Source organism: Paroedura picta, chromosome 4 (assembly GCF_049243985.1).
Source record: "Paroedura picta isolate Pp20150507F chromosome 4, Ppicta_v3.0, whole genome shotgun sequence".
Taxonomy (NCBI): Eukaryota; Metazoa; Chordata; class Lepidosauria; order Squamata; family Gekkonidae; genus Paroedura; species Paroedura picta.
Genome location: NC_135372.1, coordinates 83,346,186 through 83,372,995, shown reverse-complemented (window position 1 = coordinate 83,372,995; position 26,810 = coordinate 83,346,186). Strand labels below are relative to the sequence as shown.

The following is a 26,810-nucleotide window of genomic DNA, read 5'->3' as shown; positions in this document are numbered from 1 at the left end:
AATATGTATGTCAATATGTATGCTAAAAGAGGATGACAAACTATACTTCATAGGTATTAACAAGATGGCAGTAGTAACTCTTAGGTCAGGGCCAATTTATGAAGGGGACTGACCTTATATCATTTAAGATAATAACAGAATATATTCTTATAACAGATCATATTTTCATATGTATTAACAATCACTTTGCTAAGAAAAATGGTAAAAACTTCTAGATTAGGAATAATATGAGATGGGAACTGAATATGTATGTTAAAAGAGATAGCAAACCATATCAGCTGGCCGCTTTTTTTCTTAACTTTTTTGTAAATGCTTTATATAATAATAAATAATAAAATTACAAAAAAAAAAGATCTGGGGAGGAAGCTCAAGCAAATGGTGGCACAAGTTGTATTCTCTTCAATCTTGCCTGTCAAGGGAAGAGGAAAGCGTCGGGAGAGGAAGATAATGGAGGTGAATCACTGGCTGCGTAGTTGGTGCCGGCAGGAGAGATTTGGTTTCTGGGACCATGGGATAGGCTTTCTTGAGGAAGGCCTACTAGCACCTGATAGACTGCACTTATCGAAACTGGGGAAGAATGTGTTTGGCAGGAACCTGGGGAGATTCATCAGGTGAGCTTTAAACTAAAGCCACTAGGGGAAGGAGACGATCAACATAGGGAGTGCATGGAAGGAAAACGATCGGAGGCAGCCCAACCGGCAAGGCCAGCTCATAGGGAACCAAAAGTAAAAGGATTCAGATGTCTTTATACTAACGCCCGAAGCATGGGCAATAAAAAGGAAGAGCTGGAACTTCTCATGCTGATGGAAAGGTATGATCTAGTAGGCATCACAGAAACTTGGTGGAATGATTCTCATGACTGGAATGTAATGGTGGATGGATATGAACTGTTCAGAAAAAAACAGAACAGATCGAAGAGGTGAGGAGTGGCACTGTATGTGAGGAAAGGGCTTACCTGTCAGGAAATTCTAGTGAAGGAGAGCATATCTACAGTGGAAAGCATCTGGGTGAAAATAAGCGAGGGGAAAATAAACAGTGTGGTGGCTGGTGTCTGCTACCGACCGCCTGACCAACGAGAGGATGTGGATGCTGCACTTTGTGAGCGGCTTGAGAAAATATCCAAGCGGCAGGACCTTGTCATCATGGGTGACTTCAATTTCCCAGATGTGTGCTGGGAAACAAACTCTGCAAAGCGTCCTCAGTCATGCAAGTTTCTGACCTGCCTGGCTGACAATTTCATTTATCAAATGGTAGATGAACCCACAAGAGGTTGAGCCATACTGGACTTAATACTGACCAACAGGCAAGAGTTGGCGGATGTGGTGAAGGAGGTGGGGACCCTAGGGGGAAGTGACCATGTCCTCATAGAATTCCTTTTGAGATGGGGAGCCAAGGAAGCTTGTAGCCAGACGCGGATGTTGGATTTTCGTAGGGCAAACTTTAATAAACTCAGAGAAATGATGAGTGTCATACCATGGATGAGAATGCTGGAAGGGAAGGGAGCATGTGAAGGGTGGGCGCTACTCAAACAAGAGCTATTGCATGCTCAATCAATGACTATCCCAGAAAGACGAAAACACTGCAGGAGCTCTAAGAAGCCTATTTGGATGAACAGAGAACTTCAAGAGGAACTAAGAAAGAAAAGGAAAATGTTCAGGAAATGGAGGGAAGGACAGAGCTCTAAAGAAGAGTACCTACAGGTTACTAGGCACTGTAGATCAATCATAAGAAAGGCCAAAGCTGAGAGTGAGCTAAGATTGGCCAGGTTAGCCCATTGTAACAAGAAAAGATTTTTCAGTTATGTGAGGAGCAAACGTAAAGTAAAGGAGGCAATAGGCCCACTGTTGGGTGCGGGTGGACAAACTCTAACGGAAGATGCAGAGAAAGCAGAAAGGCTTAGTGCCTATTTTACATCTGTTTTTTCCCACAGGTCAAAGTGTTTAGGCACATCTAGAGATGTCCATAGCCAAAGGACAGTGTCTGGGTGGCAGGTTAACATGGATAGAGAGGTTGTCGAGAGGCATTTAGCTGCACTGGATGAGTTCAAATACCCTGGTCCAGATGAAATGCACCCGAGAGTACTCAAAGAACTTTCCAGAGAACTTGCGCAGCCCTTGTCCATCATCTTCGGATATTAAAGGGAGCGATCTGCAAACATCTGGAGGACAATTTGGTGATCCAAGGAAGTCAGCATGGATTTGTCTCCAACAGGTCCTGCCAGACCAACCTGGTTTCCTTTTTTGACCAAGTAACAGGTTTGCTGGATCGGGGAAATTCGGATGATGTCATTTACTTAGATTTTAGTAAAGCTTTTGACAAGGTTCCCCATGATGTTCTGATGGATAAATTGAAGGACTGCAATCTGGATTTTCAGATAGTCAGGTGTATAGGGAATTGGTTAGAGAACCGCACTCAAAGAGTTGTTGTCAATGGTGTTTCATCAGACTGGAGAGAGGTGAGTAGCGGGGTACCTCAGGGCTCGGTGCTTGGCCCGGTACTTTTTAACATATTTATTAATGATCTAGATGAGGGGGTGGAGGGACTACTCATCAAGTTTGCAGATGACACCAAATTGGGAGGACTGGCAAATACTCCGGAAGATAGAGACAGAGTTCAACAAGATCTGAACACAATGGAAAAATGGGCAAATGAGAACAAGATGCAATTTAATAAAGATAAGTGTAAAGTTCTGTATCTGGGTCAGAAAAATGAAAAGCATGCCTACTGGATGGGGGATATGCTTCTAGGTAACACTGTGTGTGAACGAGACCTTGGGGTACTTGTGGATTGTAAACTAAATATGAGCAGGCAGTGTGATGCAGCAGTAAAAAAGGCAAATGCCATTTTGGGCTGTATCAACAGAAGCATCACATCAAAATCACAATATGTCATAGTCCCATTGTATACGGCACTGGTCAGACCACACTTGGAGTACTGTGTGCAGTTCTGGAGGCCTCACTTCAAGAAGGACGTAGATAAAATTGAAAGGGTACAGAGGAGAGCGACGAGGATGATCTGGGGCCAAGGGACCAAGCCCAATGAAGATAGGTTGAGGGACTTGGGAATGTTCAGCCTGGAGAAAAGGAGGTTGAGAGGAGACATGATAGCCCTCTTTAAGTATTTGAAAGGTTGTCACTTGGAGGAGGGCAGGATGCTGTTTCTGTTGCCTGCAGAGGAGAGGACACGCAGTAATGGGTTTAAACTTCAAGTACAACGATATAGGCTAGATATCAGGAAAAAAATTTTCACAGTCAGAGTAGTTCAGCAGTGGAATACGCTGCCTAAGGAGGTGGTGAGTTACCCCTCACTGGCAGTCTTCAAGCAAAGGTTGGATACACACTTTTCTTGGATGCTTTAGGATGCTTAGGGCTAATCCTGCGCTGAGCAGGGGGTTGGACTAGATGGTCTGTATGGCCCCTTCCAACTCTATGATTCTATGATTTACCTAGTAAGGTTGCAATCTTATCTAGGGGCAAGCCCTTCTTAACACAGTGGAATTTGAATTTGAGTAAATGTGTACAAGATTGGGTTGTGCAAAAAGTATATTATGTATATAGACAGAACAAGCAGGAACCCGCAAGGACTTGTGGGGATTATCTCCTCTTGCCCTTCCCTGAAAGCCCCCTTAGGCACTCCCGTTTTCCTTCTTCCTTTTCTCCTTCCCACCCAACAGCTATCCTACCTTTGTCTGCCTCCTCTTCAGCTTATTCCCCCAGCAGCCTCTACCCCAGAAAACCATGTTTTGTGGTGCCAGCCACTGGGCCAGGCCCACTTGCATGGTAGGAAACCCCTAAGAACTTCTAGGGGCACATTACCTGGGGTATTTTTCAGGTTTGTAGAAAGATCTTCTTGTCCATTCACAAGCTAGTCACCAGATTTCAGTGGCCAGCCACTATCAGAATATATGACGCCCTTTCTATATTTGTTGTATTTAATACATCCAGTTATTTCCATTTAATATCTAACAGCCTTGTGGTATTCTCAAAATTATTTATTTCTCAGAAATTTCTATTAGCTTTCTAAATGTGCCATGCTAAACAGAAATTATTCTCATCTAAACCAACTGGCTCATCCGATTTAGATAAGTGCAACTATGCATAAGATGGCACTGTAAATTTCCTATTTTTAAAAGCAGCCTTACTAATATGATAATCCCTATGTAGAATAGTTAGATTTGAGTCCAGTAGCACTTTAGAGACCAACAAGAATCTGTAGGTATGACCTTTCAAGAATCAAAGACCCTTTCTTCATATACTTAGACAAGCACTATCCAGAGACTGTATGGGAAGGGCAGTATACAAATAAAATAAAATAAAATTCTAGAATGCTAATATCCCCAAAATGCTGGAGCTAGTGGACTCAAATCTAGCTTTTCTACTGCTGGCCAACACAATTACCTTCTGAAACAATCCATATCTTTAAAGCTTCCTATGATTTTAAATAGTCTGTTCCTAAACCAATATTTATACTGAAATATTCCATGTTTTTATCCCTAATTCTATTTTTCAATCTGTTCATTTTCTAGCAAGAAAGAATTCAATCACAAAATTTTCTCTCTTGAAATAGCACACCACTTTTTCCAAATTAAATTAAATTGGCACATGATCTGAAATAATTGTCATTATATTATAGAATATAGTCAATAAACCTAAAAAGAGAATTATGATTACAATTCTAATACTACTTTCTAAGGAGTACTACTTTATTCTCACTGAATAAAGTGGGACTTATGCTTAAGCAGATCTGCACAGTATTGTTCCCTTAATAGTCTAGAACAGTGGTCCCCAAACTTTTTATCACCGAGGACCGGTCAATGCTTGACTATTTTACTGAGGCCCACCAGGGGGGTAGTCTTTTGCCGAGGGACGCCGCTGCCACCTGAGCCCCTGCTCCATTCGCTTTCCTGCAAACGCCCCTGACTTCCTGCCACCCACTGGGGGGCACTGCCAGCAGCAGCTGCGCAGTGCCATGCCAAGGGGGAGCCCCAGCCATGGTGGCTGCCAGAGAGCACCAAAAGTGAGCCGGTGGGAGAGTGGCAGGGCAGCCCCCAAGGCAGCAGCTGGGGAGGAGGATGAGGAGGAGCTGTGGCCTGGTACCAATCTCTGGACCGGGAGCGGTCCCCGGATCAGGAATTGGAGACAGCTGATCTAGAAGAAGAAGAAGAGTTGATTGTTATATGCCGCTTTTCTCTTCCCGAATGAATCTCAAAGCAGCTTACATTTGCCTTCCCTTTCCTCTCCCCACAACAGACACCCTGTGAGGTGGATGAGGCTGAGAGAGCCTGGATATCACTGCTTGGTCAGAACAGTTTTCTCAGTGCCATGGCGAGCCCAAGGTCACCCAGCTGGCTGCATGTGGGGGAGTACAGATTCGAACCCAGCATGCCAGATTAGAATGCCGCACTCCTAACCACTACACCAAACTGGCTCTCTACAAGCGAGAAGGAACTAAATCTGTCTGAAAAATAGGTGGCAAACAGCTTTGAATTTTCACAGCTTCAGCTACTTTGTAAGGCTTACGGTTACCCAAACCAATCCCCAAGATCAGTCTACAGGTAAGGGCATCCCCTTTTTCATACTTCTACAAACTAAACCAGCAACCTGGGTAAATTATGGAATATTTTAGTCTGTGTCTATAAAACTGATAGTTTTGATGTAATAAATCTCTGTGGTAGGGAAGAGAGACAGGATATTTAATTAAGAAAGTAATTTAATTAATCTCACTGATACATGGGAAAGTAAAAATGCATGAAAAACTAACACAATCCTATCAGTGGTAGCAATTTAAAATTGAATATCTAAATGAAATTAGGGAGAAAGGAAGAACCAGCTGCCAGTGAAAAAGAGGAGCTAATTTTATCTGGGCTTCAGAGATGATGTTAAATTGTGCAAAAATGTAGGGCCCATTGGGGGATACAGGGCTGTACTCCAATTGGTGTTCCAAGACATAATGGTGGGCATCAGATTATTAGATCTGCTATTAGAAGTTACATGGTTACTGTAAAAATCAATGCACAATTTCAATAATAATGTAAAAGGATGCACACAGAAAAAAGACTTCAGTGCATATCTAGTGGGACACAGTGAAAAGGGTATTTGATTAATAGTCCTCCATCATAAAAATAATCTAATTGATTAAATTTATTATTTATTATTATTTATTTAATTTCTAAACCGCCATTCCAAGACTAGCTCTGGGTGGTATGCATATATAATATATCAATAACAAGCAATTAGAACAACAATAAAACATTAAATGTTAATAATAACTTTACAACAGATTTAAAAACCTATTAATAAATTAACAGCATCACAGCAGCATAAGTTCCTGTCATCACCACCCAGAAGCTAGTCACTAGCCAATACACCTTCCCAGGATGAATGTCCTTTGGGAATGTCTTTTGTCAGGGGAGTTATATAGATGTTATAGGATTATTGGCCCCAGCCAAAGGCTCAGGGGAAAAGCTTTGTCTTGCATGCCCTGCAGAACTGTGTCAACTCTGGCAAGGCCCTAATCTCCTCTGGGAGCTCATTCCACCAAGTAGGGGCCAGGACTGAGAATGTCCTGGCCCTAGTTGAGGCCAAACATACTTCCCTGAGGCTAGGGACACCCAAATGGTTGGAATTTGTCGAGTGGAGTACTCTCCAAAGGGCATAGGTAGATAGGCAGTCACTCAGGTATGCTGGGCCCAGATCATGGATGGCCTTAAAAGTGAGAACCAGAACCTTAAACCTGATCCAAAGTTCTATTGGTTTGCCTTTCTGGTGAAGCTCGAGGTAGATGTACTATATAATCCTATGGAATTCTATGACATTGAACATCATGTCGTTACTAGGTATTTTTAATTGAATTTTATATAAATGTTTCCACAAGATGTTTTGACATTAACTAAGCAGATTAGCACTCTTTTAAGTCAGTGGGCTTAGAAAGGTGCAGATCTGCTTAGGATGCAACTGTAAACAACTACAACCTACTCTGAGTGAAAAAAGAGTAAGTAACTTACTGAAGTATTTGCATTACAAAAAGAATATAATGGTCATTGAAAACTAAATACTAGCCAAGTAACTATCAATTTTTTTCCAATAGATGAATCATTAATTATGGAAAGGAAGAAAGTATGAAAACTTAAGCAGTGTCTAGGTGCCATTTTTCTACACCCGTAGCTCACACAAGTGCTGAGTGATGCAAATACTGTTAGTTGCTGCTGCATAATATTATTCATTACTGTATACTGTATGCTTTCCCTTTCTGTTCATCAAAGCTGGCTTCTGCATCACTGTGAGCTGCATATACAAATACTAGTTTGACCAGCACAGCTCTTCCTACCATGAAATGATATGAATAGCTCTACTTGCATTTTCTGCAGTCTTTCAATGTGACTTTCAAAAGCATCAGAGTTTTGTTAGCTGACAACCCCATTCCTCTGATTATCTTCTGAACTCTAATCTTAATAAGATCCAATAATTGTTTTGATTATTTCATAGCAATATCTTTGTTTGATAAAATCAGTCTCCCGTTCATCACTATCTAGTCTTCTTTATGAGACTGATGAGGGAAGGGAACTGAGAAAGTCCTGCAAAGTCTGCACTTTTATACTCTAGTAAGGGAGAGCATCATGCTCATCCAAGTTCACTATCCTCTTCACCACCACTCCTGTAGTGTAATAAACCACATAGGCTCCATGACAGGGAGGGAAATAAGGACAAAGATTTTTGAGAAGAACAGCACTGAAAATAGGTAATTAACCTTATAAATGAATGGCTGTATAAGAAAATGCAAAGCAAAATCATTGCAGTTCAGGCAAGCACATAAGCAAACTATCAGAAATGATTAGGTACCATGGTGCAAAATCTCAGATATGCCATGGACACCTTCTAGTTCTGTTTTGTAGACAGCAACATACAGGGCTTGAAATGAGAACCTCAGCAAAGTAACCCTGTGCTATTACAAAGCATTAAGCCTTTCTCTACAGTCTTTCAAGCCCCCACACATGTAGCTGGTTTTGCAAAAAAAAAACCATGGAGAATTCCGAAAACCCCATAATGTGTCTTTTTTTCTATACCCAGTTGAGTTTGTGGTTAGATTCTGCAGTATGTGACTTGGGAATTCTATTCCACCTATCCATTACACTTGACTGGCTCGTTTCTAGACTGTTCCCAGGGAGCTACTAGACCATCAACAAAAATGTCAAAGCTTGGTTATTACTGGCAACTAGGCACAACATGCATATTGCCCCCATTTTGCAATTACTTTATTTCTGCTTGTTACCAAGTACAATTCAAGCTATTGGCTATCACATACATAGCCTTTCATTGCCTTGTTTCATCAAATCTGCAGGACTGTCACAACAGCTTCGCTCATCAGAGAAGGGCCTTCTTCTGATGAGGGCCTCACCTCATCATCATCTGAGCAAGCCCTCACATTTGCAGGTTGGCAAAATAAACAATTGTTCATATACATTCTTGCCCTACAGTAGCCTTCGCCTTCAGGCAGTGGTTCTCAACCTGGGGGTCAGAACCCCTTTGGCAGTTGAACAACCCTTTCGCAGGGGTCGCGGCAGGTTGTGCAACTTGGCTGGGGATGGGAGGTTGCCACTGTTTCCGCTTCTCCTGAAGGCTCCCACCAATTTATATACAATTTATAACCAATTTATATACAATCATGAACGCCTTTGGTCAGTTCACGCTTTTGGTCAGTTTTGGTCAGTTCACGCCTTTGGTCAGTTTTGGATTAATTTCAGTGAAAGAACACTTGCATAATTTTATGGTTGAAGGTCACCACAACATGAGGAACTGTATTAAAGGGTCACGGCATTAGGAAGGTTGAGAACCACTGCCTTAAGGAATGGTCTGCCTGATGAAGTGAGGAAGGTTCTCATTCTCTTGGCTTTATGAAAAATTGAATTATTCAGGAGGCTTTTTACAGCTAATAGAGTTGATCTGTTTATTTATTTATTTTTGGATTTGCGTACCGCCGCTCCCCAATAGGTCTCGCAGCAGTTCACAGCATAAAATTCTAAAAACAATAAAATCCCAATTTATTAAATGGTTCAAAAAGATACTTTGGCAAAGTGATAGATACTGTAATCTATACATGTTTTGTGTCTGTAAGTATGTTCCTACTATATACTGTCTGAATTGTTTGACATGTCATTTTTAAATGCTATATTTTTTCAACTCTGTTTCAAATTTCTGTTTGTTTTCAGATTTCTGAACTCCAAACCCTATTTTACCACTTATTGCAACCTTTCTCAACTTTTTTACCATTGAGAAACCCCTGAAGCATACTTCGGGCTTCAAGAAACCCCATTAGTGACACAATCGTGCAGAATATGGTTGGGGAAAATATCTACATATACATCCACCTGGGCCCCTCCCCCTTCCCACCCCCTCCAGGCCCACCACTGACCATTTTGGGAAGGGTGGGTGGGTCAACATGACCATGTATGGTCATATCACCCAATAAATATTTAACACATTTTAAAAATATATTAAAAATTAAGTAACTCTAACTCATTCAAGAAACCCTTCCAGGGCTGTCAAGAAACCACATGGTTTCACAAAACCCTGGTTGAGAAAGCGGGATTTATTGGATGACCCATGATATTGGTTGTATTTAACTTACACTTTGTAGCATATCCTGAGTCATAGTGAGAAAAGCATATACAAATAAATAAAATTACTTCTATGAATTTTCCATTCTGTGATCACTGGTTTCTGTCCAAGTGTCTTGTGTCTCACCTGTCTTGCAAAAAGCTGTTCCACAGGGTATTATTTATTATTCCCATGTGTAAAGCTCCTAGGAGTATAGTAGACAAAGGACTCCTGAAATGCTCCTCCCTATAGCAGCAGCGGGTGTTGTATTGCCATCTCTTATAGCTACTGGCCAAGGACAGGTAGCATGTACCGGTGGGTAGTTCCAAACTTGGCTGACACAGAGGCATTGTCATTATTTAGCTTGGTGATGTGTAGGTATGGCAGGTATCATGATGAACTTTACTGCAGCTGTTGAGATCCCTTACTAGTTAGAGTACAGGGGTTTTTATATTTGTTTTCTCTGCAGAAGAAAATACAAGGTATGTCGCATCAGCAATATAGAAAAATACAGACGCACTGGGAAACCAATATGGCAATAAAATATCCAAATTGGACTTATATAGAGTCATCTCTTCAGTAATTCTTTTATTCTTATTTCACACAAGTCCCGATGTTTCACCTTACAGCTTTTTCAAGGGACGGTTTTTATATTTAAGGACCAACTTCAACTTATTAAGGAATCTCTTGATAGAGTATAAGGTCATACAATAGCTAAACTTAGCTTGTAGCCCTTCAGAATAAAAGAATTACTAAAGAGAGACGACTCTATATAAGTCCAATGTGGATATTTTATTGCCATATTGGTTTCCCAGTGCATCTGTATTTTTCTATATTTTTTTCTTCACTGGGACCCACCCCTCCCAGTTCATTATTTTTACATCAGCAATATGCCAGCATCTGAAGTTTGGTACTGAGTTGCCCATCTTTTATTTTTCCTCACATAAATAATAAAATAAATTAAATCAAACATTTATTCTTGTGTAAGATAAATTTGTATTCAAAATACCTTCGTTTTCTTAGCTATTATATGAATTGAAAACCTGCTTCAATCCTTTTCATCCCACAAATGCCATTTAATTATCTCACTAGGAGGAAAAATTATTCATCTTGTACTTATATTTCAGTAAGAGCTATGAGTTACTGTAGTGAACTTTGAAAAGCTATAAGAGATTGTAGCTTTATTGAGGCCAACTACTATGCAATCACTTATAATTCTAAATTTAGCATCAAGTAGTATTTCAACAGTACAATCCTAAACGGGGAGAAAGCACTAAGGAAGCCAACTAGCTGTTACACTGGTTATCTTAGAATTCCAGGAGTTAATTAACAGGGCCTGCAAGATGGAGCTCTTCCACTGGTGCCAATGATACAGTAACATCTACTGGGCCCTCCTTATCAAAATGATGCCCCAGACCATACTCTAGTTCTGGACAAAAAAAAGCCATATCAAATTTGCTGATGTTGTTATTCTGTTCTTGACACCAGATGTTAGATTAAACTGCCATTCAACTTTTACGTTATATATTTCAGATTTTATAATTTAATTTTAATGAAATGTTTAAACTGTGGTTGTGGATAACTGTGGTTGTGGATAACATGATGTACACTGCCCTGAGCCATTTTACTAGGTAGCTCTCGCTATCAAGAAGATACCCCCAGACGACACTAACTCCGAAGTATCAGAAGATAAAACTGCTGACGCTGCTATTTTGTTTTTAATACTAGATGACATATTAAAATTTTAAAATATCTATTTTAGATTTTAAATTAATTTAATGATTCCCTACAGTGCAGAGCCAAAGGCCGGTTTATACTTTAAACCTGTGGTCCCCAACCCCCGGACTGGGGACCGGGACCGGTCCATGGACCAGTTGGTACTGGGATGCGGATCCTTCTTGTTCTCTTCCCTGGCTGCTGCCTCTGGGGCTGCCCTGCCACTCTTCCGCCGGCACAACTTTAGGAGCTCTCCGGCAGTCGCCATGGCTGGGGCTCCCCTTTGGCATGGCACTGTGCAGCTGCTGCTGGCAGCCAGCAAGCAGCAGGAAGTCAGGGGCGCTGGCAGGAAAGCAAGTGGAGCAGAGGCTCAGGCGACGACGTCCCTCGGCCTCAGTAAAATTGTCAAGCGTTGACTGATCCCCAGTGATAAAAAGGTTGGGGACCACTGCTTTAAACGATTTAATAGATTTAATATAGGTACTGAAGTATCTATTTGGATTACCAGTTTGGTGTAGTGGTTAGGAGGGCGGACTTCTAATCTGGTGAGCCAGGTTCGATTCTGCACTCCCCCACATGCATCCAGCTGGGTGACCTTGCGCTCGCCACGACACTGATAAAGCTGTTCTGACCGAGCAGTAATATCAAGGCTTTCTCAGCCTCACCCACATTACAGGGTGTCTATTGGGAGGAGAGGAAGGGGAAGGCAACTGTAAGCTGCTTTGAGACTCTTTCTGGTAGACAAAAGCGGCATATAAGAACCAACTCTTCTTCTTACAAGTGAGAAGACAACAACTGAGGAAAATTACACTTTGAAAACTAGATATATCTAGAAACCGTTCTGGTTGGATCCTACACTAAAGCAACATAGAATGAAGAAATGTTTACTTTACTTTTCTTTATTCTGTATAAATTTTGAATATATTGGTAGTAGCCTAGGGATAGGTTTTGTTTATCTCTTTGATTGTAGACACTACAAACAGTCCAATTTGTATTTGCTATTACCTTGAAAACCATAGCGCGTTAAATGTTTTTCTTCTTCTTGAAGCAATTGCTTGCCAAGCCACAGGGGTGCTGTCATTATTGATCTGACACCACCATCATCCATTAGAAGAGGTAATTTAAGAAAGAGATCCATGTAGCCAGGGTTCTGGTGCGTTACACTAGCACTACAACAACTTTCAAAATGTGCATTAACTTTCTCATGTAGAAAAATGACTGGGTATATTCTAAGCATCATACTAACATCTCCTGCTCGTTATGAACAAGTTAAAATACTCAAAACTGTTTGTCGCTTTATGGATAAAATGGATTTATAAAAGTTAGGAATTGATGGTAAGCAACTTGGTTGGCTAACAAGATAAGAAACGTGAACCTTCTCAAAGGCCAAGTATTTCTAGCATCATTATGAAGTATTCTGAAATCACATTTGTTCTGAACAAATGTATCAAAAATAAAATTTATGACCTGGCCAATACTTATTTAGGACCCCCAATCCATTATATTCCAAACAGGTCAAAACAAAGTAACACTCCACTTTTAAAAGAGCAAGAGTTTTGTAGAAGAAAAAAATGCCAAATTTCTAAAATAAAATCTCTTTTTCAAAACAAACATACTCTCAAATTTTTGAGAGCTGTAAAACATAAAACATAATAAGTCAAACCAGAAAACACCCGATAAAACAACCCCAAAGAAGCAGAAGAACGATAATCTATCCCTAGTATCTGCAAGCTTTAAGTCAGAAAATATTGGAAGCAACAGGCAGGCCATATCCCTCTGCATACGCGCAAAGATACTTAATGTCTGGTTTTCTATGGTAGCAAAACAACAGACAAATCCACAATGACAATAAGGAAACATTTCTATTTCCAGATTCAGCCACCAGAATTATTAATAACTAGGGAGTAGGAACAAAGCCAATTGCATTCAGAAATACAATGGCTGCTAGATTGGGGTGGGGGGTGCAGATGGCCTCTCCCTCACCCAAGAACCTGGAAAAGTTGCAGACTGGAGGCCCCCGGGCAGGGAACTTACCAGCAAGGGCAACTTTCATTCAGCAGGGATCTGCAGCCTTGGAGGGAAGTGGAAGGAGGAGGGGGTGGTTAGGAGTGGGGGAATGGAAGACGATTGGCTGGCCGCTGGACAGACAGGCAAGCCGGTTGGAGGAAGAGGCACTTAGGGGTGGGACAGCCATCCTGAATGGGTGTTAAGTGCTGAGTAGCACTTAAGCCATGAGACCAGCTCCTCTTCCTAGACCTTACTAGAAATATTAAGTGGAATAGATATCCAAAATCAGACAGGAAATGGTTAAATAATATTAAGCACATTAGTATATCAGTAAATGTATTGCAGTTATATTCTTAACTCTATCCACTATTTTAAAAAAAACGCTTAATATGGATCTGTACGTTGAACATCTTAACCCCCGCCCGCGGCGCCGTGGACTAAATAAAACCGTAAGGGCTTAGGGGGAGGAGTTAGGGCGGGATGAGGAAGGGTGCCGATTGGCCCCTTCCTCCAGACAGACCATCACAAAGCGCCTGATGATTGGCCCCTCCGATTGCCGCCCTGCCGCCAAGGGACCAATTGCGAGCCTTGCATAGCGTGGCTCGCAGTTGCTCCCTTGCCGGCGGCCTGCAGACTCGCCGGCCACAAGACCATTATCTAGCGCCCGCTGTATTGTGAGTACAGCGGGCTTGATTACTAGTTTATTATGATCTGGAACTTTTGTTTATAACCATACCACTATCTTCTCAAAAACTGAAGGGACTCTGCTATAGTGCAAAGAACTGTTAATATTGCTCCTTGTCAAAGCTGATCTTTCAAATCTTACCTTCAAACACAATGAAAAACATGAATTTGCAGAACATGTAGGCTCTCACATCTACCCAAATATTATCAGCTTCAGAGGATGTAATAAAGGATAAAATTATCATGTTCTATGTCAATCTCTGTAGAAATCTCCCGGGCTTGAGATGAGCTCCTCCAAGCTACCCCTCCACTCTCTGTATATCTGTGTGTTTCCACTGTTCTGGGAAGCTCCGTGTTATACTAATAGCTAATCTCCCTGTTCTCGCTTTGAAATGTAAACATTTAGTGTAGAAGCTAGCTGTGGCTGGGACACCTGATCCATTAGCTTGATTACTTGGCTCCACGTTTCACACTGTCTTGGATCAAATAGTTACTTCATAGGAATGGGTTTTTCTGTGCAGCTTTGGGGGTAGGGGACTGAGCCTATAACTGTCCTAGTCCCCCTAGGAACGTGTCTTCGATAATCCCTTAGTTTGTGCATGACTTCCATTGATGCTTACTCCTGAATGTGCCTTCAATAAAAAGTAACTTCAGCTGTGTTCCTGATGCCTGGGTCTCTGTTTTATTGGTTCTGAGGGTGAACTTCTGGACCGCATTCCATGGGTCGTGACAAAAACAATGCACAAAGACCAATCTTTTCTAACTGTGGCTTACAAAGTAGATCACGCAAGGGAGTGGCGGGTAATAAATCTAATAATTATTATTATTATTATAATTATTATTTTATGCGCAAAGAATCTAACAAATTGTGATAGGACAGAGTCACTCGATAGAAAAGCACATAGCTCTCTCTAAGCTACAATAAAGTCCATGAAGCAAAAGTTCAAATTGCATGCAAACAACTAGATCTATATACCTGATTGGCCATCCCTAGGGATGTGCCACCAATATGGAGCGAACACTCTCCCAATTAGGGCCAATTGTGGGACATATCTGCCTTTTCCTGCTACTTGCCAGGTAGAAGACATGCCGGCCTCTCTGAAAGGCCTTGCTGTTGGTAAGTTGCCCCATCCTCAACCTCTTCCCATCCTCCATCTCCCCCAGATAAGGGAGGGAAGCCAGCTGCTTTCTTTGCCTCCTTTGTTCTCAGGTTTCAGTTCTCTGCTGGAATGAAGCACAGATGAGCTAACACAGGAAGGCAGAGAGAATCAGTGTTTCAAAAACAGAATGCTAAGGGACAGACTGAATGCAATTAATGTCTTAACTCAGTCCAGGGACTCAATGGTTGGTTCAGGCAGTCCAAGGGCATCAGCAGAAGAAGCAAGTCCACCACCCAGCCCCCCCAACCTCAAGTTAATATAGGCTGTCAGCACCCTCTCAGTCCTCCCTCTGTGAAGATTCACATTCTTTCAGCAACTGTCTTGCCAACATGAGGTGGTGCCTTTTAGACTGCAGCTCTCTTTCAGAGGTAACTGGCATTACTTAATTGGGTCAGGTGAGCCATGTGGGCTGACAAGGCAGAGAGCTGCAGCTGGAGGCTGGAGAAGGGAATGAGGAGCTTCTGCAGCAACTTTGTAATCTAAGCCATTTTGTAACATTTGTGTGTTGTTGGAGGATTGTGCATGTCGCTTGGTCATGCTGGTTTGGCTGTACCATTTTATCTTTTTAAAAATAACTGTTATGCCAGTAAAGGTATTCTGTACTCTGTACTCTGTAATCTAAGCCCTGGTTTGTCTGCAGCTCCATTCACTCCTGCTGGTCAGAGCTATCTGCCTGTTGAACATCTGGCTGATCTAAGGTCGCATCCAGCTAGTTTGGGTTAAGCTGGAATGTCCTGGCAAAGCTTTTCCTCCAAGGAGTCCTCACTAACAGGACCTCCCCATAGCACTGTAGCTGTCCATTGGAACACTCTTTGCTTTCCCACATCCTAGGAGGTGTTGGGGGAATCCAGCAGCCTTTCCCATCCAGACTGGCCCTTGAGAGATGTGGGGAGGGGGTTGGAAAGAGGCAGCCCCCCATGACCTTCTCTGCCTGATCTATCATTTGGGAGATATGGAGAGTTTGTCCTTTGGAAGTTGGGGTGGGTGGGAAGAAGGCAGCTCATCCCCTATGGCCTTCCTCAAGCAGATTGGTCTTGGGAAGATGTAGGAGTGGGTGGGAAAGAGACAGTCCACCCCTGTGGCCTTCCCCACCCAGCTTAGGCTTTGGGAGGGGGAGAGGGCAAGAAGGAAGCAATCCCCAACAGACTTCCTTGCCTGGCCCAGCCTTTGGAAGATGTGAAAGGGGGGTGGGAATGAGGCAGTCCCCCCAGCCTTCCATGCCCAGCCTGCCCTTTGGGAGATGGGGGTCGGTGGGAAGGAGGCAGATCATCCCCTATGGCTTTCCCCAAGAGAGCCAGTTTGGTGTAGTAGTTGAGTGTGGACTTCTAATCTGGTGAGCCAGATTCGATTCTGCACTCCCCCACAAGGTTTCTGGAAAAAATCCCATACTATGCTGTGACAACATCTTTTTTGGACCCAAATATGATGGAAAGGGGCAGGGCACTAAGACACACAACTATCTTCATTAACAATATGGAAGCTCCCTCATCTTCTTTCTCTTGTTCATGCAGGTCAGCCTGGTAGAGTGTTAGATTTTAAAGAGTTCTCAACTTGTCCCACCCTAGAAAAGGATTTCTAAACCAGCTGGCAGAAATAAAGTGACCCATTTCTGTTTTAGGTGTACACTTTTACTTCAAAGATTAGAAAACAATAAGAAATTGTACTTTATTAAATAAATTAAATAGATAGATAGAAGATATATATATTTATCACATAGTGGCTCTATATAATTGGGAAGAGCCACTATGGGTGGAGTGGTATCCGGGGCCTGTCCGGCTGTTCGGACACCGCTTCTGCTCCACAGGCCGATCTGGGCACGGTCAGGAGCGCCCATCCCAAAATCCGGCTGTGAGATGCACGCGCAGCCTCACAGCCACACAGTCCCCACCAGCTGTCGAGGCCTGCCCAACCTGCTTTTGCACTCGGCTGCTGGCTGCACCCAGGCACCGACACTGGCACTGTCAGCCACAGTGAAGCAGCAGCACCATCAAGGCGATGGTGTCAGTGAGTAGGCAGGAGCGGCCAGGCCAAGGAGTGCCAGCCCCAAGGGCACCACAGCGCACCGCACTGCCTTGGGAGGGGAAGGGAAGAGAAGGGAAGGGAAGCTGCTCCACACCTAGCCACAGCTGCCTCTCCACGCGCCTGCCACCTCCCCCCCCATTTATTGCCCCACTAGCACCCACTGCATTTAAGGCTGCAGCGGGCCTTGTTGCTGGTTCTTAAATAAAGTTTCAAAAGATTATTGTGAAGCAGACTTTGTTTCAGAGACAGTTGTACTTCTTTCCTCTGCAAAAGCTTCATAGCTTTGAAGCAATCCTCTCAGGTGAAAAAAGTTTCCCCCAAGGCTAGAAAATGGTCCTCGCATTGACACATTTCTCTTTCTTAGCCCAAACTTCCTCAGTTCTTAAATACCACATTTACTTTCAGAGCACTACTGAATTCACCTGCTTTGCTCTCTTAGAACCTGGGCTAGGAAGGCTCCTTTTCCCAGAAGCCCTCACTAAGCATCAGAGTTTGGGTTTCTTCCCCCAAAACTCCTTTTCAGCTTGCCCCTGATTTGTTCTCCAAAGTAGTACTTAGAACTGTTCTCCACTGAATCCAGATTTTCCCCTCAAACTCTCATGCATAAGTGTTTCTCACTTGACCAGATTCACCACAATCTGAGTGGCCTTTCCCTCTCTTTTTCCACTCTTGCCCTGCCCTTCTTAGCTAGTCAGGTCAAAACACTGACCCTGCCTGGCATTTACGGGCTGGAATCTACATAGAAACAAATAAACCTTGCATGTATCATTAATTTATCTCCCATTTTCTGGGTTTTCTTTTACCCATACTTCTGGTCTCAGCACACATGCCAAAAAGAGCATATAATACCATGCTGAGCATATGATACCAGTCTGAGGAAGAGTGCTTGCACTCGAAAGCTCATGCCTTGAATAAATCTTTGTTGGTCTTAAAGGTGTTACTGGACTCCAATTTTATTGTGCTACTTCAGACCAACGCAGCTACCCATTTGAATTCATGCTGCCTAAAGACATTCCCAGATCAGATTATTACAGCAAATGTTTGAAAACCTTGGTACAGCAAGTGAGAATACTGACTCTTCTTGTCAAAGACTTCTAAGTATGCTCAAGCTACTTTTGGAACAGACCTGGGATCCTCAGAAATATAGCTAGTTTCAAGTCAATTCTAAAAAACTGTATAGCCCAATTAGAGCTTAGGATCCTCAGCTGTATTACAGTTGGGCTAGAATTCCACCCCTTCCCTGCTTATCAATGACAACCATACAATTCCCTATATAGTTCTAGAAATAAAATTGATCAATATTCTTTCAATGAAAGACCAACTTCATTGGCACACTACCCTCTGCTGAACAGCAACAATCAGAACCTTTACCAGATAATGATATCATGATAAAGATAATTCTATCAATACTCGTCCCTTATTCTCAGACCAGAACAGAGCAACATCACAATATCTATCATATAAGGAATCTATATTTTAGTATATGATATAGGAATTCTCTGGTCTAAGCTGAAAACCCAATACAGAACAAATTATTATTATTATAAATAACATTACACTTACCACTTTCAAAGCAGGCATCAAATAAAAGATGTCCTCTTTTGGGCTGTCCATAGTAACCTGGTGGAACTGCAGAATATTTGCTTAAATTTCCTGTTATAATTTCATCTATTCCGATGTCACTACCTGTTATGATAAAATATAGTTTATTTGATACTATTGGAAACATCATAGGTACACCTACTTTTCTTGACAATACTAATGGTTTGGACAAGTGACATCACATATTGCCATATCCTATGACCCTTTCAAAATGCATTCCATAATACAAACAATATTAATATTTACTTATAGCAACAAGACTCTAGAAGTTAATGATATGACCATAACAATACTTCAACAATCCCCTAAAACTGGAAAACATATTTCTGGACCTTACTGTACACTCTGTCTCACCTTCTGCATGAAACCATGTTATAGAAAACACTGAACCCCTTCCTTTGGCTCTTAGATCTTGATCACTCTCTTGGATTCTCAACTTCATAGGTGGGTTTTTGTTTAGGACTTCTCTTCCACCCCAGGAATTCTGTGCCCCCCAGACCAGCTTTTCTTTCTTCTGTCTTTTATCTCATACCATGGATAAATCAACATTATTTCCCCTTTCACCCTTTATTTCCCATTTAAGTTCCCACGCCCCCGCAATTAGCAGCAACTAAAGTATACTGCAGTTTTGTTTATGCTTTTGCTTTCCCTTGCATTTCATCTTTCTGGCCTTGTATGCTATTCAGGGAATGAAGATTTTTTCTGAGATTCTCTTGGACATTTTTTTCTTAATTGGAATGCTGTATCAGATAAGGACCCAGATATATACTAGAGCAGCCTTTATCAACTTTTTTACCATTGAGAAACCCCTGAAACATTCTTCAAAAAGCCTGCTCATTCACAAAATAATTGTCTTTGGAGTCAGTCTGAACCCATAGATGTAGGGGACTCTTTGCACATAATGGGCCCAACATTTATATCAACTCAGTCTGAGGGGGGAAAAGAACTTTCCCATTGAGCTATGTAAGATTGCACATGTGTGAAACACTACCAATTGCACTATGACAGACTATTTGAATATGTGAAAGGTAAACAGTTTATGGACACGCTTAAGTAATCAGTTCCCTGCTCACCTATGGTGAACACAGAGGGTGTTCAAGCATCCTTAATTCTCAGCACTATCTTCAGTGCAGTCTTAATAGGAAGTATTAATTTCAGAAAATGATTATAATCAATTTTATACAATGCTATTGAGGCATGAATGCACTTACATGATTAACTTTTTGCATGGAAAGGTATGTTTCAGTGTATGCAAAGCATAAGAATTAGCATCAAGAAAATCATTACTTCTTGGTTTATTAAGGATGTAAGAAGTAAACCATAGTCAGCTCTATGGAATTTACTTCTAAATATATTTAGATAGCACTTAACATCTATATAGGTTCCCTGATCGTAAATAACAGTGAGCTAGGAAACCACTATTTCTATTCTTTCCTTCTCATCATTCTACTTAATTCCATTTTTTCAGCAAAATAATAATAGCAGGTAGCACAATTACTTTTAACCTTGCTGAAGCTAGAGTGACTTTCCATCATATTTCCCAAATGATTGTCCTTTAGATACATGCTGATATTAAGTTAGATAACATTAAATACTTGATAACATTTTTATTGGTTAAATTATAACAAAGAAAAACAATCCTTTTAATGTTTTGTGCATGGTTTATTTCCAGCAAATTGATCACTTTGTAACAAAATAATTGGAATGACTTATGTTTGATTTAGACTATAGTAACATCACATATATATTTCCAATAAAGGAATAATTACCATCCACCAAATTCTAAATATTATTTTTTCTGCAAAGATGCAAGACCGAAGTAGACTTCAATAATAATATTATGCTATTATGAAACTACTATTCTTGCTCAGGTCTCCAGTCTCCTGCCTTTTATACTAATATCTGAAAGTGGTTTAAAATAGTCATAAGGAGAACTGCCAGTTCCCCCTTGGCCACTGGCAAGGGATTGGGGGAGGGGTCCCTAATCAGATTAGAAAACTCTTGGGAGATTTGAGCCTGGGGAGGATAGGGACCTCAGTGGAGTATGATGCCATAGAGTCCACCTGCTAAAACATCCCTTTTCTCCAGGAAAACTGATACCTGTAGTCTGGAAATGAGATGTAATTCCAGGGGATCCCCAGGACCCATACAGAAACTGGCATTCCTAGTCACAAAACATGGCAAATTACCCTAAAATGTAATTTACTTAGAAATGAGAACATAATATCTACCTCCAAATTTTTTTAAGCATGTGATACGTTGACTGCATTCTGACATCTCATAAAGTTGAAATGAAACAGTTCAGGCACAACTGTACCTTGTTGCTATGTTCACATGATCCCCTGATTTCTCTCACCTCCCTTCACACACGGAGCTTTCAGTGAAACCTTGTGATTTGATCAAGCTTCCTCTTGCTGTAATGTTCAAATGCAGGAATTTCAGCAAATTAGAGTTTGTTTTCCACAAACTGAGATTCTAAACTTGTAATTCATTTAGAATCATAGCTAGTTGGGAATAGAAGTCCAAATTGCCCAGGTGCCCACATTCAGGTGTCAAATTAAGTTGGAGTTTTAATCAACCTAGCTACACCAATGGAGGAGCAATGCTAGCATATGAGCATGACAACAAGCAGATCATACTCATATCTCAGTTCAATCTGAGTTTACCAGGACAGCTAAATGCAGTCATTACACACTTCAGTAATGTCAAAATGACTGCTTAGACAGGCAGTTTCTGTAGCGGTATCACTGAACTGCTTCTCTAAGGAAGTTTATTTCCAATTGTAATATAGAGCTGACACCTTCCATGTACACAGGACAGAGCATGCCCTCCATTCTCATACAACTCATTTATTTCTTATTCCTGGTTAAGGTTTACTTTTGCAACATTGATTGTGTTTAGTTCATCTATATGGCATTTTTCTCCCTAGTGGAAACCCAAGGTAACTTTCAATGTTCTCACCTTTACCATTATATCATCATGATGAGTTCAGCTGCAAACTCTCAAGTCAGCTACAATTTGACAACACTTTCCACCACCATGAAGGGAAGGGAAACATCAAGTTCGCCATAATGACATTTCTCATATAATTTTGCTTTCAATATACCTTACTTGTATTTCATTTACCAGGTTCTAGCTCAGAGGTAATTACCTCCAATTGCTGAGGAGTTCATATTTATTGTCAATTTAAGTGGAATTAATGTACGCAAATATGTATTTATTATTTGCTGATTCAGACTTGAAAAACAAGGTGCAGACAATTCAATTTCCTAGTTGCATAGAACCATTTCATCCAAAACTTTGTTACTGTGCCTTGTTACTGCTGGAAAAAAAATACTAGAGTGCTTGCATTTATGTGGCAAAATACTTGGTCACTCCATGACATTAGTACTTTCCCTCATTGAGGCCTGCTATGGTACAGTAATTACAGTGTCAGACTACTATCTGGGAGAGTTGCTGGGTTACCTCAGGCTAGTCATATGCTCTTAGACTAACCTCACAGATCGGTTGTGAAGATAAAATGGAGAAGAGAACAATATAAGCTATTTTGAGTCCCCACTGGGGGAGAAAGATAAAGGAAGTAAATAAATAAAAGTTATATTTAGAACTATCCCAAAAGTTCTGCAGATAGGTTTTCCAACGTAAACATGAGACATTTGAGAAGGACGGGTGACCAATTAAACTAAAGCTTGGTTTCCCACAGAAGTAAATTCTAGCCCTATATCACCTAGTGAGCTTTCATAGAAGACTGGCGATTTGGAACTGGGTCTCTCAGACCTAAGAGTGAAGCTATACCTGCTATACTACATTGCCTTTCATTGGGTGGTTGCTGTTGAAGAGCAACAAGCAGCCAGTCAAGTAAGTCCAGTAGTAGCAGGAAACCTGGTAGTTTTTGCCAGGCTTGGCCCAACAAGTCCATCCTCAAAGGACAGAACTGCCCTATCCCCTGCCTTCTACTGACAGGAACCAAGCCTAGATTGCCGTAGTTACCTTGCAATCACCATTGAGGGCTTCACTAGATATGCTCCTTTTATCATTTTGGACTATTTTAAACCTCCAGTGTGTTTTTTTATTCAAATTATTCTGCAAACCTGGGGCATTTTTCAGGTTTGCCGAAATAATTGTCTGTTCATGGTGCCAGTTACCAGATTTAAGTATCTTCAGATATGGCCAACTTGCCTATTAAAATATATGGGGTAACCCAAAAATGCTTGAGAAGGCATCTCATTTTCCCCTTCCCCACTAGTCACCCTAGCGGGAAGTGACCATGTCCTCATAGAATTCCTTTTGAGATGGGGAGCCAAGGAAGCTTGTAGCCAGACGCGGATGTTGGATTTTCGTAGGGCAAACTTTAATAAACTCAGAGACATGATGAGTGTCATACCATGGATGAGAATGCTGGAAGGGAAGGGAGCATGTGAAGGGTGGGCGCTACTCAACCAAGAGCTATTGCATGCTCAATCAATGACTATCCCAGAAAGACGAAAACACTGCAGGAGCTCTAAGAAGCCTATTTGGATGAACAGAGAACTTCAAGAGGAACTAAGAAAGAAAAGGAAAATGTTCAGGAAATGGAGGGAAGGACAGAGCTCTAAAGAAGAGTACCTACAGGTTACTAGGCACTGTAGATCAATCATCAGAAAGGCCAAAGCTGAGAGTGAGCTAAGATTGGCCAGGGAAGCCCATTGTAACCAGAAAAGATTTTTCAGTTATGTGAGGAGCAAACGTAAAGTAAAGGAGGCAATAGGCCCACTGTTGGGTGCGGATGGACAAACTAACGGAAGATGCAGAGAAAGCAGAAAGGCTTAGTGCCTATTTTACATCTGTTTTTTCCCCACAGGTCAAAGGGTTTAGGCACATCTAGAGATGGCAGTAGGCAAAGGATAGTGTTTGGGTGGCAGGTCAACATGGATAGAGAGGTTGTCGAGAGGCATTTAGCTGCACTGGATGAGTTCAAATACCCCGGGCCGGATGAAATGCACCCAAGAGTGCTCAAAGAACTTTCCAGAGAACTTGCGCAGCCCTTGTCCATCATCTTCGGGACCACTTTAAGGACTGGAGATGTCCCAGAGGACTGGAAGAGAGCAAACGTTATTCCGATCTTCAAAAAAGGGAGGAAGGATGACCCGGGAAACTACAGACCAGTGAGTCTGACCTCTGTTGTGGGGAAGATGATGGAGCAGATATTAAAGGGAGCAATCTGCAAACATCTGGAGGACAATTTGGTGATCCAAGGAAGTCAGCATGGATTTGTCTCCAACAGGTCCTGCCAGACCAACCTGGTTTCCTTTTTTGACCAACAGGTTTGCTGGATCGGGGAAATTCGGTTGATGTCATTTACTTGGATTTTAGTAAAGCTTTTGACAAGGTTCCCCATGATGTTCTGATGGATAAGTTGAAGGACTGCAATCTGGATTTTCAGATAGTTAAGTGGATAGGGAATTGGTTAGAGAACCGCACTCAAAGAGTTGTTGTCAATGGTGTTTCATCAGACTGGAGAGAGGTGAGTAGCGGGGTACCTCAGGGCTCGGTGCTTGGCTCGGTACTTTTTAACATATTTATTAATGATCTAGATGAGGGGGTGGAGGGACTACTCATCAAGTTTGCAGATGACACCAGATTGGGAGGACTGGCAAATACTCCAGAAGATAAAGACAGAGTTCAATGAGATCTGAACACAATGGAAAAATGGGCAAATGAGAACAAGATGCAATTTAATAAAGATAAGTGTAAAGTTCTGTATCTGGGTCAGAAAAATGAAAAGCATGCCTACTGGATGGGGGATATGCTTCTAGGTAACACTGTGTGTGAACGAGACCTTGGGGTACTTGTGGATTGTAAACTAAATATGAGCAGGCAATGTGATGCAGCGGTAAAAAAGGCAAATGCCATTTTGGGCTGTATCAACAGGGGCATCACATCAAAATCACAAGATGTCATAGTCCCACTGAATACGGCACTGGTCAGACCACACCTGGTGTGCAGTTCTGGAGGCCGCACTTCAAGAAGGACGTAGATAAAATTGACAGGGTACAGAGGAGAGTGACGAAGATGATCTGGGGCCAAGGGACCAAGCCCTATGAAGATAGGTTGAGGGACTTGGGAATGTTCAGCCTGGAGAAAAGGAGGTTGAGAGGAGACATGATAGCCCTCTTTAAGTATTTGAAAGGTTGTCACTTGGAGGAGGGCAGGATGCTGTTTCTGTTGGCTGCGGAGGAGAGAACACGCAGTAATGGGTTTAAACTTTTCACAGTCAGAGTAGTTCAGCAGTGGAATAGGCTGCCTAAAGAGGTGGTGAACTCCCCCTCACTGGCAGTCTTCAAGCAAAGGTTGGATACACACTTTTCTTGGATGCTTTAGGATGCTTAGGGCTGATCCTGTGTAGAGCAGGGGGTTGGACTAGATGGCCTGTATGGCCCCTTCCAACTCTATGATTCTATGAGTCCTTTTTCCTTTCCCTGAAGTCCCCATAGTCACTTCCTTTTCCTGCTTCCTTCTCTCCTTCTTACACAACAATCACCTGCATATTTGTCTTCAGCACCCTCCTAACAGCCTCTACTCAGGAAAAACTATCGTTCAGTTGTATGGTGCCAGCCACTGGGCCAGTTCCACTTGCATGATAGAAAACCTGCAAGCACTTGCTGAGATATCTCACTTCCCTCTGTATTCTGCTTCCTGCACTATTTCATCTTTTTCTCCACCGGGCAACCACCACATCCTTTCCCATTTCCTTGACTCATTCTTTCCTTCTCAATAGTTTGCCAACCTACCGTTTTATCTGCCTCTGACCTTCACTGATATTTATTATTAATTTTTAATGTACACTTTGCCTTTCTCCACAATGGAGACAAAAGCAGTTTATATATTTTCCTCCCTTTCCTGTGAAAGGAAGAGAGGCCTTTTCTGCAGTTGTTATTTGCCAGTGTGTTCTTGCCACGCTGACTTCTGGATGATGAACCCGATTTTGCACCTAGCATTCTATAATTGTGGGTTTCTCTGGCACTGTCCAGGACTCTGTGGCTTGCATTTTACACTTCTGTCAGGAAAGTAGGCATTTCTGGCTCCTGCCTCACCTTTTAAAAAAATATACAAGTATGTACAGTAACATAATGGTGTAACTCCCCCACTTGTTCTCATGTCTTGCTCTCATCACCAACTTCTCTCCCCCCTCGCTTCCTTCCCCTCCCATGCAAAAGGGGCCCAAGTGCGCCCCTTTTCCATATGCTGCATGGCCCATCCCCCCCCCAGCCTTCTCGAGAGCAATGGAAATGGAAAAGACAGCTTGGGAAAAATGGTGCTTGCTTGCACCATTGTTTAAAGTGTGCCACTTCAGACAAGCATCCTGTGCCGTCAATTTCCTCCCCCCTGCCCCTCATATAGTGCATGTTATTTTTTTTAAAAAACCTAGTCATTATATTAGGACACTCCTATGTTGTAAAACAAAGAAGCCTTTTATCCCCTTTTTTTGTACTTGGGGAAAGCCCTAGGAGGCTGCTGGATCAAACTAACAAGGTTGGTACTAGCCTCACTGCCTGAAACTGTTCACAGCTGTTTCCCTTCATGAAACTAACTAACAGTGTTCTGTTCAACATTCAATCTTCATGATAGGAGAGACTTGTGCTACTGTGGAACTGCATTTTAAGGAAATCCTGTTCAAAATCTAAATTAAAAAATTCAGTGAGGAGTGGAGGAAGGCGGGCAGAGAAACAGAATTGGTTGGATCTCAATCATCATCATTTTGAGCTGGGAAACTGTGGAGGAAGCCAATGCGACTTCGAGCTTCCACTTTAAGTTACTCTGAATTCCCTCCTATGGGAGGTAGGGAGACTTGCACTTTCTTCGGATTCACAAAACACTTGGCAAACGGGGAGCACATTCAGCACTGCGCCTGAATCAGGAGATTTTAGTGTGAAAGTAATTCCACAGAGCTTTATGGGTGCTGCCACAAAGTTTTTAGTGACTGTGGAAAAGCCCCCAGTGAGCTTCTGCAGCAAGATGAGGATTCAAACCTGCTCTCCCAGATCCT

The 26,810-nt window shown here is 41.9% G+C and overlaps 1 protein-coding gene across 3 annotated transcripts in view; it reads right to left on the bottom strand.

Moving 5' to 3' along the window:
* Positions 1–26,810, bottom strand: part of BEND5 (BEN domain containing 5) — a 1,107,701-nt gene that overhangs the window by 1,079,405 nt on the left and 1,486 nt on the right. For all 3 annotated transcript variants that reach the window (XM_077333807.1, XM_077333806.1, XM_077333809.1), the window contains exon 2: positions 18,746–18,868. In XM_077333807.1, coding sequence (XP_077189922.1) covers positions 18,746–18,868 — 123 coding nt within the window. The remainder of the gene's footprint in view (positions 1–18,745; positions 18,869–26,810) is intronic.